Source organism: Pocillopora verrucosa, chromosome 5 (genome assembly GCF_036669915.1).
Source record: "Pocillopora verrucosa isolate sample1 chromosome 5, ASM3666991v2, whole genome shotgun sequence".
NCBI classification, from domain to species: Eukaryota; Metazoa; Cnidaria; class Anthozoa; order Scleractinia; family Pocilloporidae; genus Pocillopora; species Pocillopora verrucosa.
The window spans coordinates 10,455,565-10,468,420 of record NC_089316.1 but is presented as its reverse complement, the minus strand read 5'-3'; the positions used below and the strand labels follow the sequence as shown (position 1 = coordinate 10,468,420).

At 37.9% G+C, this 12,856-nt stretch overlaps 1 protein-coding gene across 1 annotated transcript; it reads left to right on the top strand.

Annotated features, from left to right (window-relative positions):
* The first annotated feature begins 2,410 nt into the window (after positions 1 to 2,410).
* On the top strand, positions 2,411 to 12,759 carry LOC131780428 (tetratricopeptide repeat protein 38-like). Its single transcript, XM_059097036.2, has 16 exons — positions 2,411 to 2,566; positions 3,270 to 3,347; positions 3,924 to 4,005; positions 4,712 to 4,850; positions 6,628 to 6,801; positions 7,690 to 7,765; positions 8,372 to 8,491; positions 8,985 to 9,044; positions 9,529 to 9,567; positions 9,704 to 9,782; positions 9,955 to 10,025; positions 10,127 to 10,221; positions 10,563 to 10,641; positions 10,727 to 10,804; positions 11,452 to 11,525; positions 11,848 to 12,759. Exons 1-16 carry the CDS (start codon positions 2,531 to 2,533, stop codon positions 11,930 to 11,932), a joined length of 1,365 nt encoding a protein of 454 aa, XP_058953019.2. The 5' UTR covers positions 2,411 to 2,530; the 3' UTR covers positions 11,933 to 12,759.
* Positions 12,760 to 12,856: the final 97 nt, after the last annotated feature.

Below are 12,856 nucleotides of genomic sequence, written 5' to 3'. Positions count from 1 at the left end.
CGGGTATCCATATTTTAAAATAGCAAGGCAATTGATTTTTCATTGACGTTTCTTGACATATGCAAATTCTAATACTTTAAATTAAAACGCTCCAACCAAGTGCGAGAATTGTTTTGATTGCAACCGCGTGCACCCTGCCTTTAATGGATCTCATCTCTCAACTAAACAAATACACCTGGACACTTCTTTTGGCAAAGCTCTTTTTTCATTTTTAATGCTTATTTGATTTTTCCATCGAATGATTTAGCAAGGAAATCCAGCAAGGAATATTATTTTTCCTTATGGTATGAATAACGAAAGAGGTAAACTCAGAGGTTGGAGTACCTTTCGAGCGCAAAGCACAAGTGACATCGACCAACAAAAACCTCATGAACTTCCTTTCGATGTAAAGATTGAATTAAGAGCTCCATAATAAATGAATAGATCGCTCAGGCATCGTTGGAAACTGATCGATTCCGCCGAGTATCTCGGGTACAAATTGTAAACCAGTAGTATGTTGAATCTGTTGCGTTGACCCTCTTTGTCCAGGTAACAATTGTAATTCAAATGGATCGCGGCTATATTTACATAAGCTTGCCGCCGCGGAAAAAATGAATATCTGGAGTTATACCTGTAGTATGAAGCAATTCGATGACTTCTTTTCCAATATAAATTATCTTCCAACAAAGTTTCTCACACAGTTAGAACACTTCGTTGGTGATCTGAACATTTCGAGACATAAAGCTTAGATAGCCTCGAAAGTTGGATAAATATAGTGTTACCCATAGCTTGGAGTGGACCGATGGATAGTCGTTGCTGTTGTGAATGCACACACGCACAAGAAAGAGAAAAAGTATATTGAAAAAAAGAAAAGAAAGGAAGAAACAGTTACAACAATTTACAAGTCAAGCGAGCCGACTCGCACAGTAGAATTCGAATAACTGACACAAACGCGCGATCATGTTGAACAGTCCTCCCTTACAGAACAACAAATAGACCGTACCTCTTGAACGGGACTCCGTTTTGAAAACAATTTGAATCATGCAAGACTATAGTGCACCTCACTTTTGGAACAAGTCGTGCAAAATTAAATAAGCTTGTGCGATCCACTTATTTCACAACAAACTAAAGGTTATCTGAGTGAGAGCTCAAAATAAATAATTTAGAGCCAATTTGAGGATCACAACATCGCCAGCTAGCAGTCTGAATTCAGTGAGAACGAAATATGAACCACTTACCACGGTATTATTGGTATTTTTTCTGACCATACTCTCCACTTTCTCACGTGGAACGTCTGACGTTTTCAGCGAGAAAACTCAGTCATTAGGTCGCCTACGATCTGTCAAAACGTGGATTTTTTTGGTGTATTTTTTATTTACTTAGCCTTTGTTTTACATATATTTTCTATGGTTACGTCCTAAGTGTAGGGTTGAGGAGAGAGTGGAGGGTCTGGTGAACAGCTCTACATGCTACACTGCACTCGCATTCATGATCAGGGCAAGGTTTTTAGGCTGTTTGGTCTTAAATCGGCTATTATTTTCTATAACCTGAGAAAACACAAAATTTGATCAACGTTTTCGTATTTCAACAAAATAGAAGAAACAACCTTATCATATATACCAATCGGGCGAAATTATTTGGGTGAATTTAATAACTTCTTTATTACTTCGAGGGGCACGGAAAACCCATTTGAACAGACACCTACCAGTGCAAGGTGCTAAGGGACTGAAACCTGGTCGCAGTTTAGCTTTTGTTGAAGTAGATTCTAAGTAGGGGACTGGTTCTATAACTTCAACAATGCACAACTGCAATCTTCACTCTGGTTTAATGACTTGGACGGTTACTATAACTTCTCACGTTCACCTCGGTAACTGAACTGCTAGCGAGGTTGTTACTGACCACGTTCTTCTAATTTAGAGTGACCAGGACAAAACCGACAGAAAATAGACGATCATTCATCAAACTATCTCTTGTTCCTAGTTTTTGCTCATGTAATGCTTTACGAGTATTACAGTATAATTTGGTTCTATCAACTGAGTTGATAATGTAAATTGGCCTCCATATAGAGATTCTAAAGCTGATATTTCGATTGTTTACCCTTTCATCAGAGCGAATTGTTAACTAAACATTTAGTTTGACGGTTATGAAAATAATACGTCGATCGCAAAGAAAAATTTTAACTTATTTTTTTCTGCTCCCAGCTGTTTGCTCACTCAAAGAATGCTGATGTTATTTGAGCCGTATTTTTCGACGGGCATGAACTTCGGGTTATGAATTTCTATTAAGGACAAAACCGATTTCTTGTACGCGTGACCGGTAGCGTGACAATCTGCGATAATGTGACTTTTAATCTTGCGTTACATTTTTCCAACTCTGACCAGTACTGGATAGCGGGCTCCGGTCTATCATTGTTGCTAGCCAGTCCCTCGCTCACCGCAAAATCTTCGATAGTTTTAACCTCTGACATTTTGTGCTCAAAAAGTGTCAAGAGCCCTTTAATTAACCACCTTCTTAATGGATTTCGTACAGATGTGAACATATTTGTGATGAAATGTCGTACTTGCACACCCACTGGAGAGATGTTGATGTAAGTTTGCCACATGTTATTTCTATCGGTTCCGTGCTTACCAGATACCCCCCTCTCCCCCCTCTCCCCGATCCGTATTTCCAATGCAGCAAGTGAGGATATACCCATTACCAATATTTGGTAGGCATCTGTTGTTTTTACCTGCTAATTTAAGATTGCACGCTTATGTACTTCTTATCGGAAACAGACGTGCCGGAAATGAGGATCGAAAAACGAGAACGATGACAAAGCACAAACTAATCAAGTTGGTAGACCAGCTAACTTGAGCAATTCGACGTGATTTGTCAGCAGTTGCAACGTAACACTGACACTGGTTTTAACCAAAAATAAACCCAGAATGAAAAAAAAATTTTTTTCAAATTTATTTATATTGTAATCCTTATTATGCCATTTTGTAATATAAATACATCAGTAAGGAATAATATATACAAAAAAAATTATATAATTATCGTGATAACATGTGGCGACCTACAGAAAATTCATTGAAACCAAGAGCCATTGATTTTTGGCAGGCTTGATTATCTTCTTAGCTGGCGATGTTTGCATGCTTTCTTGCTCGGTTTTCACATGACTTAAGTTAGTTACACTCTTTGAAAATAGAGCAACGCATGGTGAGGGTGTAGATAATGTTTCAGCAGGATAAAACACATTCAATATCATTTTAAAGGTGCCTCTTTTCAAGAACTCTCTTTTAAATTTATAGGCATGGAGGAAAGAAGGTCTCCCACTGTCAACAACAAGTAATGAAGCTGCAAAAATGTTTGATGCTTCCCTCACTCAGGTTAGCAGGGGTTTAAAAACAAGCTGGCAAACACTGCAGTTCTGCTGGCCACTTGATAACATAATTACCTTTTGGTCCTTAATGAACTTTTTACAGACACATTCTTTTGCAGAGTCTGTTGCCAAAATTTCAACAAATTCTGAAACCCCAGTGTTAGTTCAAGCAGTAATGGTGTAAATGTATTGGGTCATTTATTACAAAGAAAAACATACAGCTGGTAGTAGAACTTTGGAGGACTGGGACAAAGAGGCACAAATTCCAAATTTAAAGGGAGGGGAGGGGTGGGAATGTGATTCAATATGGAACATCTTCAGATTTCAGGTTTCTATAAGTCAACATCTTTGGGACAGTGCTGAGATATGTAATCTATTATGTAAGATCTCAGATCTATCTGTGGAGGAATAATGGGTCACAGCGGCTGAAATTAATTGGACATTTAATTTTGTGAGCTAAAGTTTCAGTGGATGTGTTAAATGTAAGTCATATTTATCTTAGATATAGCTGTCACTGAAAAATTTGGTGTATTATGTATTGTTTGGGTAAATAACCTCTCATATATGATTATATGGTTCAAAGGTTGTTGCTCATCATGATGATAAAAGTGTTGGTGGTCTAGAGAGTTCAGTTACCAGGATGTTGCAAGCAGATCCTGATTTTGGTAAACATCACCTAATAATTTTTATCAAAGGTTATACTTGTACATTCAGGCCATTTAAATTTGTTCTTGATAAATTTGTGGGTGTATGATAATTCACTTTAGGTATCTTCTGTAAAGCATGATGATGCAACAGTGCTCTGGTTCAGACAATTATTATTTACCTCATATTGGACCCAATTGGTACACACTACATCTCGAAAAGTAACAAACTGTCAAAATTTGATTCTCAATCAACGCTGTGTATGAAGTGAGAAAAATTATGCAAGGTACATAGGCCCTCCAACTTGTACATTTCTACAAGGTTGAAAGAGAAAGTTATGGCTTAGAATTCTATACAGAATTAAGATGAATTGCCTAATTTGCTGCACAATAGAAACCTCCTTTTTTGCCATGTTATAATACTATGACTGTAATCCGTGCATTATTTTTATTATTTTTCAAGGAAGTACAGACCTTATAAAAGATATTTTGTTTGACCTCAAAGTAAAATATTTTGCAGAACTTTAATCAACATGGATGAAAATGGATGAATTGAAGTAGACAAATGTTACCTAAACAAATACAATAAAAAAAACAAAACTATAATTAAAAAAATTAATTACAGATGAATAAACAATACATATATGTTAAACTTTATTTTGAGAATTTGTTAGGTATGCATAACATCACTCTTATCTAATGTTCACCCTTTTTCTTGTTGCTACAGTTATGGGTCATGTTTTAGCATCTTTTTGTCTGCCTGGTCATGTGAAGCATTCTGATGTTGCTCAATTACTAGCAACGAAAAATAACCTTACTGACAGAGAAATACTCCATGTTAAGGCTTCAAAAGAGCTAGCAGCTGGGTAAAGTATAGTATAACTAGCTGTTAACTTTTAACTAATGATGAAATTACATCTGACAAAAGCTTGGAAAGTTTTACACTCAATTTAAATCCTCTTCACCTCCTCCTGGGTCCTTATAGCTTGCAGGGTCATGTTTTGTTCCCATAGGCAAGGCAGTTTATTCTCACTGTAGTACCTCTCTCCATCAAGGGGTTTGTAAATGGGTGCTGGAAAACCTTTGGGAAAACCTGAAAAAATGCTGGACCGAGTTATTCAAAGCTGGGTTAAGATAATCCAAGGTTAGTTGGAGATTTGATTTCAGATCTGAAAACTTGAAAAGGGAAATTCAGTAGAATTCTTTTTGTTTACATTTTGATGATGGGATGCCCCATGAAGAATAGCTAAAATTATTCCACATAGGCTTTTGAACAAAGGAATAAAGAAACCTGCATTAGAATTTATCCATGGTTAGCTCTAATAAGCCTTCAAACAACTGGGCCTAGGGGATTAACCTATGATGGAATACCATATCATCATAGGAGAAGAACAATACTCCTAGTCTTTCGGAAAAATCAGGATAGGCTCAGGCATGGCCTTGTGGGCGTAAGGACTGGTCTCACATTCCCTAATGAAAGGGTAACTGTGTTTTTCACTTTTGAGCGTTTAAACTGTGCAAAAAGCATGTGACTGAGTTGTTAAAGGTGCTGGATTTGAAATTTCAATCCTTTGCTGCATAGTTTAAGCCATTTCCCTTGACAATTTTCTTTTGTGCCTATTGAACTGTTTCTAGTTTCTTATGATAGTTTGAGTTGGTAGAGTTCTGATATACATTTAATTGATTAAACTTTGTTTCAATGCATCTAAATATGCAAAATTATTGTACAAGTAGTCATATATATCAAAAAAATGTTACATATATCCCTCCTGGGTGTTGCAGATTGAATTTTTTTTCAATTTTTTTGGTTGACATTTTACTCTGGTATAAAACTTTTCAAACTAGTCTTTTTTTTTACTTTGTCTCAAATGATGATATTGGATCTGAGACAAAGTAGAATAAAAATTAAATTGGTCTGATAAGTTTTTAAGTAGGTAAAGTGTGTACTCAAGCTAGGAAGCCAATCCAGCCAGAGCTTACTTTTATTTCCATAACATGGAGTGGCTAGGAGTATTACTACTCCTCCCTGGATTGGAGGCCAGTCCATGGCAAGTTTACCCCCTTCCTCCCAGCTTTTTCAGGCTTCCCTGACAATTCACAGTATCCATTTAAACTCCTGTGTAAGGAGAGGCACTGTGGAAGAAAATAGTTTTGCCCTAATTCATCACCCCAATGACCAGGCAAAGTCTGGAAACCAGACCTCTTTACCAGGAGGTAAGTGCATCAACCATAAGGCTCTACGTCTCCCTTACATCTAGGCAGTTCAGAAAGCCGTAAAACACTAGTAAAGAACAAAAATTTATATTTCAAATCGGCACCCTTAATCCCCACGGAATCAACGAGCGCTTTTCATTCAACTAATTTATTCCTGTTTTTTCGTCACCATATTCCCACCAATAGCGTAGCTCCACTTTTTACATATAAATCCACACACAACCCACAATTCCTCTAATCGCTCTGACGAAGGGCTAACGCTCGAAACGTCAGCTTTTTTACTCTTTACGGTTGCTAATTTACGTTTTCAACCCAGTTGTTAACACTAAATTACCTGCGTCTCCCACAATAGTTTATCAACCGAGGAAAAGTGTTTGGACCGCTGGACAGTACATCCAGTCACATGCCACTGTCTTATTACTGTTGTAGAAATATGATTAAAGCACAAGCGATGTGGGATGACATTCTGATCGCATACCCCAGGGACATACTTGCACTGAAAATGCTTTCCAACCACAGCATATTTGTTGGACCTAAGGATTTGTTAAGGGATAGTGTGGCAAGAGTGTTTCCACATTGGAAGCAAGAAATACCACTATATGGGTACAGTAATGGTAATTGTTCTGTTGACAGCGTCAAGTTTCAACACTATCATGAGAAGAAGTTAAATTCAATTTTTATCCAGCATTTAGAAAATACCGCTTCGTAATTTCTTTGTGTCATAGTGTGCAAATACCACATAACCCACGTATAGCCCATCAAAGACTTTTTCTCGCCCGCGATTGGTCTGAACGCGTCAAGTGATCGAATATGCCCTAGCTAAGACTGGGGAACCTGGTGATATTTCCCAATTATCAAAGCTTACGTTCAATGCGATAAAAGTCTTCGTTTAAAATTAATTCAAGATGAGAAAGGGTTTTGCCGTCGTTGCGGGAGAAGCTACATATCTGTTTGTTCATAGATTTCATAATACTAAATAAAACTTCATAAAAGACAACCGAAAAGTGAACGTCGGAGCAGTAAACAGTAAGCTGTTAGTAAACAGTTTGTACTGCGCGTTGCAAAAAAAATTTATTTTAAATATTTATTTTCATTCATTAAAGATATCTAAGGCACAAGAAACATAGCACCTCCGTTTTGTGCGAGAGTATGCACAAGTATTTGTCCTTGGACATGATCGGTTCCTTGAAGCTCGCTCTTCTCCTTGAACTTGACTCTCGGAACAGATCATGTTTGAGGTCAGGTATCCCTGCATACTTTCGCGCCAAATGGAGGCTGTTGTTTATTTAGAATACAGGATCACTTCATGTTGCCTGCAGTTACGTGTTACCTGCCATAATTATAATTAACAATACTGATGACGGTAAAAATACTATGTGTTCAGTAAGGGAGAATCTTATCGTCACTCAGTCACGTTTTGACTGAATATTAAAACAAAAAAGGATATTTCCTTTCATGCGCAAATTAATTAAGGCTCATCAACCATTACAGGTATCTCTTTGGTATGCATGCCTTTGGGTTGGAAGAGACGAACTTCTACAGAGAAGCAGAGAAACAAGCTCGCAAGGTACCAACAACAACCACTTAAAAGAATGTTTGTATGCTATCAAGTACTGCAATAATATATTTGGTCTTTCTTCAAATTTTGGTTACCTGTTAACGTTGCAATCCACTAAATGCAGAGAGCGGATTAAGAGCCACAGATGATATGTATACAGTATTTAAGATGGAGCCTAATGGAAAGCCTTATGAGGAATGTTTATTCATACCCATGCGATGGAAAGGGTCTTAATAGGGAGAGAGTGAGTCAGTGCTGCAAAGTTGAGGTCGATCTTTGAGCTGCCATACTTAGCGTGGGTGCATTTTTCCTAACCATCCTGTATGTTCGCCCCTTTTTCTTCGTTTCCCTTAATCGTCCATCGGAAACGTGAGGGGAACATGGAGAACACTTTTGCATGAATTAATACACAGTTCTGTACAATCAGAAATGCAATGGTGTTTATAATAGACTAAGATAAGTTGTTTGTAAGTTTTGATGTTGCGCACGAGTAATCAATCCTCTTAACGAGTGTATCCTTAGGAACATGAAAAAGAGAAACTATGAGAACCAGGGTGATGTATGCAGTTTTCAAAATGTTGACCGAATATTGACGCCTGTTCATATGAACGGTAGGGATTGGAGCTTATTCCTACAGACACGTGGGCAACACATGCCTTGGCGCATGTTATGGAGATGGAAGGCCGACAGGATGAAGGGATTGAATTCATGAGTAAAACCGTGGAAAACTGGAAGGTACGATTTTTTTCTTGTTCAACATGTGCTTTAAATTTTTGGACACGAGAGATCTCTGGCTTTTTTGTGTGTAATGTATGCTTGTTCAATGCCTCACCCCCCCCTTCCCCCTTGGATTACGGCCGGGGGTTTATGGGGGGGGGGATGATGCTAGTGAAGGCATATCGATCCTATTTCCGTTAACTTACTATCTTTCTTATTCTATTTACCAACATGACGCTATCGACATTACTTATCCTTGTAGTATGCTGGACGTGTGTCATAAATGAACTTCGTAATAGGCTTCGCACACCGCAGAGTCTCTATGGCTCAGCGGTAGAGCATCGGAGTGCGGAATCCATAGGTCTGAGGTTTGATTCCTCATTGGGACTCAGAATTTTTTTCTTTGTCCCACGCTCGTGACAAGATGAAAAACATCTTTCACTCTTTCTGAATTATGATATCGTACAAGTAGTCATTGTAACACGAAGTATGTTTTTTATTATCTGGCCAGCCTTGCGAGTCTTTGGCCTGTCACAATTTCTGGCACTGGGCTTTGTATTATATTGAGAAGGTATGTTTGCAGTAAAAGTGAAAAAATTACACGTTATGATGAGTACTATGAGTTTCAAATGGGAAAAAGTTTCCTCTAACCTCCAAGGATACAGCACAAAGGATTGATAGCATTTACTCGTGAAGTGATTCGGAGGGCCAAATAAGAAATTATTTGGCTAGAAGTGATAGATAATATGTGCGCGGAGCGCAATGATGTTTTGATCCTGAAAGGAGAATTTGGGCTTAAACAGAGCTTGAATTAGTTTGTTTAGAGGGCACCACTGCTAACTGAAGTTTGAAGGAGTAAGTTGATAGCATGGCAATTGTAATCAGTTCCTCACTTGCCATCCCCCGTAGTTCTTGTATTGCATTGTGCATTGTTTGAGACAGAATAATTCTTCTGTTTTTTTGTTTTGATCACCCTTCTCACTTGTTTTGACTTTGTCTCTCACGTTACTAAACAAATAAGGAATTTGATTTGTCTAATTTTCTATTGATTTCAGGGAGACTATGAAGCAGCGCTTAATGTCTATGATACTGAGGTACGGAAATGTACATGTCAATTGAGTCTCTTTCTTCGTCAGCCAAGCTCTTCGCTACCATCGTTGTCACCTGGAATTGTTATTGGTAAAGTCGCCTCCGGCTGCTTTGAAATTAAATTTTATTGAACCATTGCAGATGGCTCCACGATTTAAAGTAAGCAAGGTTTTTACGCTGAGGGATGGATCATCTCTATTGTACAGACTGAAACTTGAAGGTCAGTTGACACAGTAGTGACATGAAAAGATGATCGTAATGATGCATGAAACAGATTATAAACCCATGTGCATTTTTCAGTTTAAGCTTGCGTGCGGTGCATATTTCTAAATAGGGCACGTGATTAAGTCCAAAAACAAAAAGAGGGCTTAAGTCTCTTTCTTTGTTGGCAGGAGTCGATGTTGGAGACAGATGGCAACAGCTTTGTCAGTATTGGGAAAGCCATGCAAACGACCATTTAATGGTGGGTGATCTTGTTTGAAAAGATCGCATGCAGGCTTGAGATTTTCCCATGCATTACAATCGAAATTAACACAGGTCTATGCTTACACTGGTTATCTACAGGCATTTAGTGATACTCACATGCTTATGAGCACGCTGGGTGCCAAAAATGAAGACTTAACCATGAAACTGTTGGATTCCTTGAGGAAATATGTTAGGTAGGAATGCTATCGTTCTTGTGAGACTTTGGTCGTCGTAGCAGTCTCTTAGTTGGATAATCAATTATTATCAACTGAGTTTATAACGTAAATTGGCTACCGTAAAGGGTGTTAAAGCTGACGTTTCGAACGTTAGCCCTTGGTCATTTCCTCTGACGAAAGGCTAACGCTCGAAATGTCAACTTTTAAACTCTTTACGGTGGCTAGTTTACGTTATCAACTCAGTTGATAATACTAAATTACCCTGTTATACTCTACCACCGACGCATTAACACAGTTCTTATAGAAACTTACCCCATTCATTCAACAGCCTCATAGTTGTTTCCTTTGATTCTCATCAGAGATGGGTCAGGCTACAATTGTGAAGTATCACGTACGGTTGGTCTCGCCATCTGCGAAGCATTTGTGGAAGCTGATAAAGTGAGTGGTCCCGGAGAGTGAAGACTAAGAAGATTTTGGTTGAAATCAAGTTCAAAAGTTTTTTTTCCTGTTTTTTTTTTTCCAGGGAGACTTCGATAAAGCTGTGTCGATTTTGAAACCTCTTCGTTATAAAGTAGATCTTATAGGAGGAAGTCAAGCTCAGGTAAGGTTTAAAAAGCATTTTTACAGAGTGCGTAAATCAGATCTCAGATCTCTGACATAATTTTGTTTTTTGTTGTTCGTGTGTCTTATGATGGCACAGAACTTCAACTAGCCGATCAAAACACTTCTACCGCTCTCTTGATGTTGAACGGACATTTTAGGGATCCTTTTTTTCTTAAATTCCGGGAGGCTACCTTCAGATTTATGAGATCTGAGCCGACAATCTTATCTTCCATGGATTCATTAGGTCCTAAAAGGCTGTTTGGTAGATATCTCAAGAGAAAGCCTGTTTAACTCTCATAATGGTGTATTTCTAGGCATAGTTTGGTTGTACTACGTTCTTGAGAGAGGCGCACGAGTGCCTCTTACCAGGTGCCCACGAGTAGGAGATGAGCTGGCAATACAGATATATGATACATCCTACAGTCAATGAGCCAGGTTCCTGGAGAATATGATACTGCTTAAGTAACATGTTAAAACAAAAAGTGAAGGAGGAATTTGGCCGATGGCTTTTGCCCCATCATTAAACAAATGCAAGTAACTCGAATATGTCATGACGTAATATTTTGAGCCTCCTCAAAGACGTTTTTAGATGGAGGAAAACTGTGCTGCAAAACAAAAATCCTTGCGTTCTGGTGTCTGTTTTAGCGAGATGTTTACGAGTTATTCTTGATAAATGCTGCCATGCACTCTCATCGAAAGGAGGATCACCAATTTGCCAGGTAATCACTTAGTGTATCAATTAGTTATCGACGCCCCTACATTGTGTATCTAATGAAGGGACACGCTCAGCGGATTATTTCTGACAAATTTCGGACTTTTCCAGATATGTTGTAGTTACAAAAGTTTCTCTCCTGTGTCTTGTTGGGTTCTGCTGTGTTATTAAAGTCTCTCGATGTGGGTATTAATATATTTATACTTTGTTCTAAGCTCTTCTCCACTCTTTTGTTTTGTTTTTTTCCTTTTTGTTTTTGTTTTTTTTGTTTGATCCTTTTTTTCTGTTTTTTTCTTTTATTGTTGTTGTTGTTGCTGTTGTTTTTTCAGATGTCTTATTGCTGAAAAGAAAGCCAAAAAAGATAACGCACCCCTGACGGACAGACTTATGGCACAAGTACTTCCTCTTTTATAACAATGACATGGAGTAATAATAGTAATGACCTAGTTGACCAGGGTAAACCCATCAGCTGAAGTTGTTATTAATTGGTGCCCTGGGCAACTGAAAATTATCAGTTAATGAAAAAATAACTATTACAGATGAACCATCAGAAAAATGTAAAAGATATGTACAGTGTCGATGGATAAAAACTGAAGTGATATGTTTTATTTTTGTCAATCCACAGGGAATTATTTCGTGCGGACTCACTGAGCTTATATATACTGAGTATCTCATCATTACTTACCTTTCACGTCTAATCGCAACGCTATCATCATCATCATCATCGTCACTTTATTTGCCTTTTTCAACTACGCAAATTATTTAACTACAGAATTCTGATTTAAAAAAGGCGAGAAGACCCACGAAGCCACCGAGCTTATGGGAGAGGCCACCTCACTTACCACATTATATTTAAGAACAAGTGCTGCGCATGAGTGGCTCAGCCAATTCAGCGATTATTCAGGGATCAAACACTGTTTAGATCTCACTTTCTTATTTAACCTTTCAAACGGGAGTTAGAGGGAGGAAGGTCTTTCACACTAGTACCGACCACACGTCTCTGAAATAACACCCGAAGTCAATTCAGGAGCGAATAGAATTGAGCATGCTTCTAGAAGTCAATTCTGAACATTCTATGAATTATAAGCATCTAGACCATTATGTCATATATTTTAATTCTCTGTAAATATATGAAAATGTAGAGTTGATTTTATTTTTGTTTGTAGCTGTACCTTTAGATATTTTAGCTGTTCTTTTAATCATCTTTATGTTGCAGTTTTAGCATCTATCCAATAAAGCAATAAAAGGATATTCTCTACGTGGTTAATATGTACCGGAGGGGGTTCATAAAAATACTACAAATCCTTACAGGGGGATCAGGAAAATTTTATCGTGACA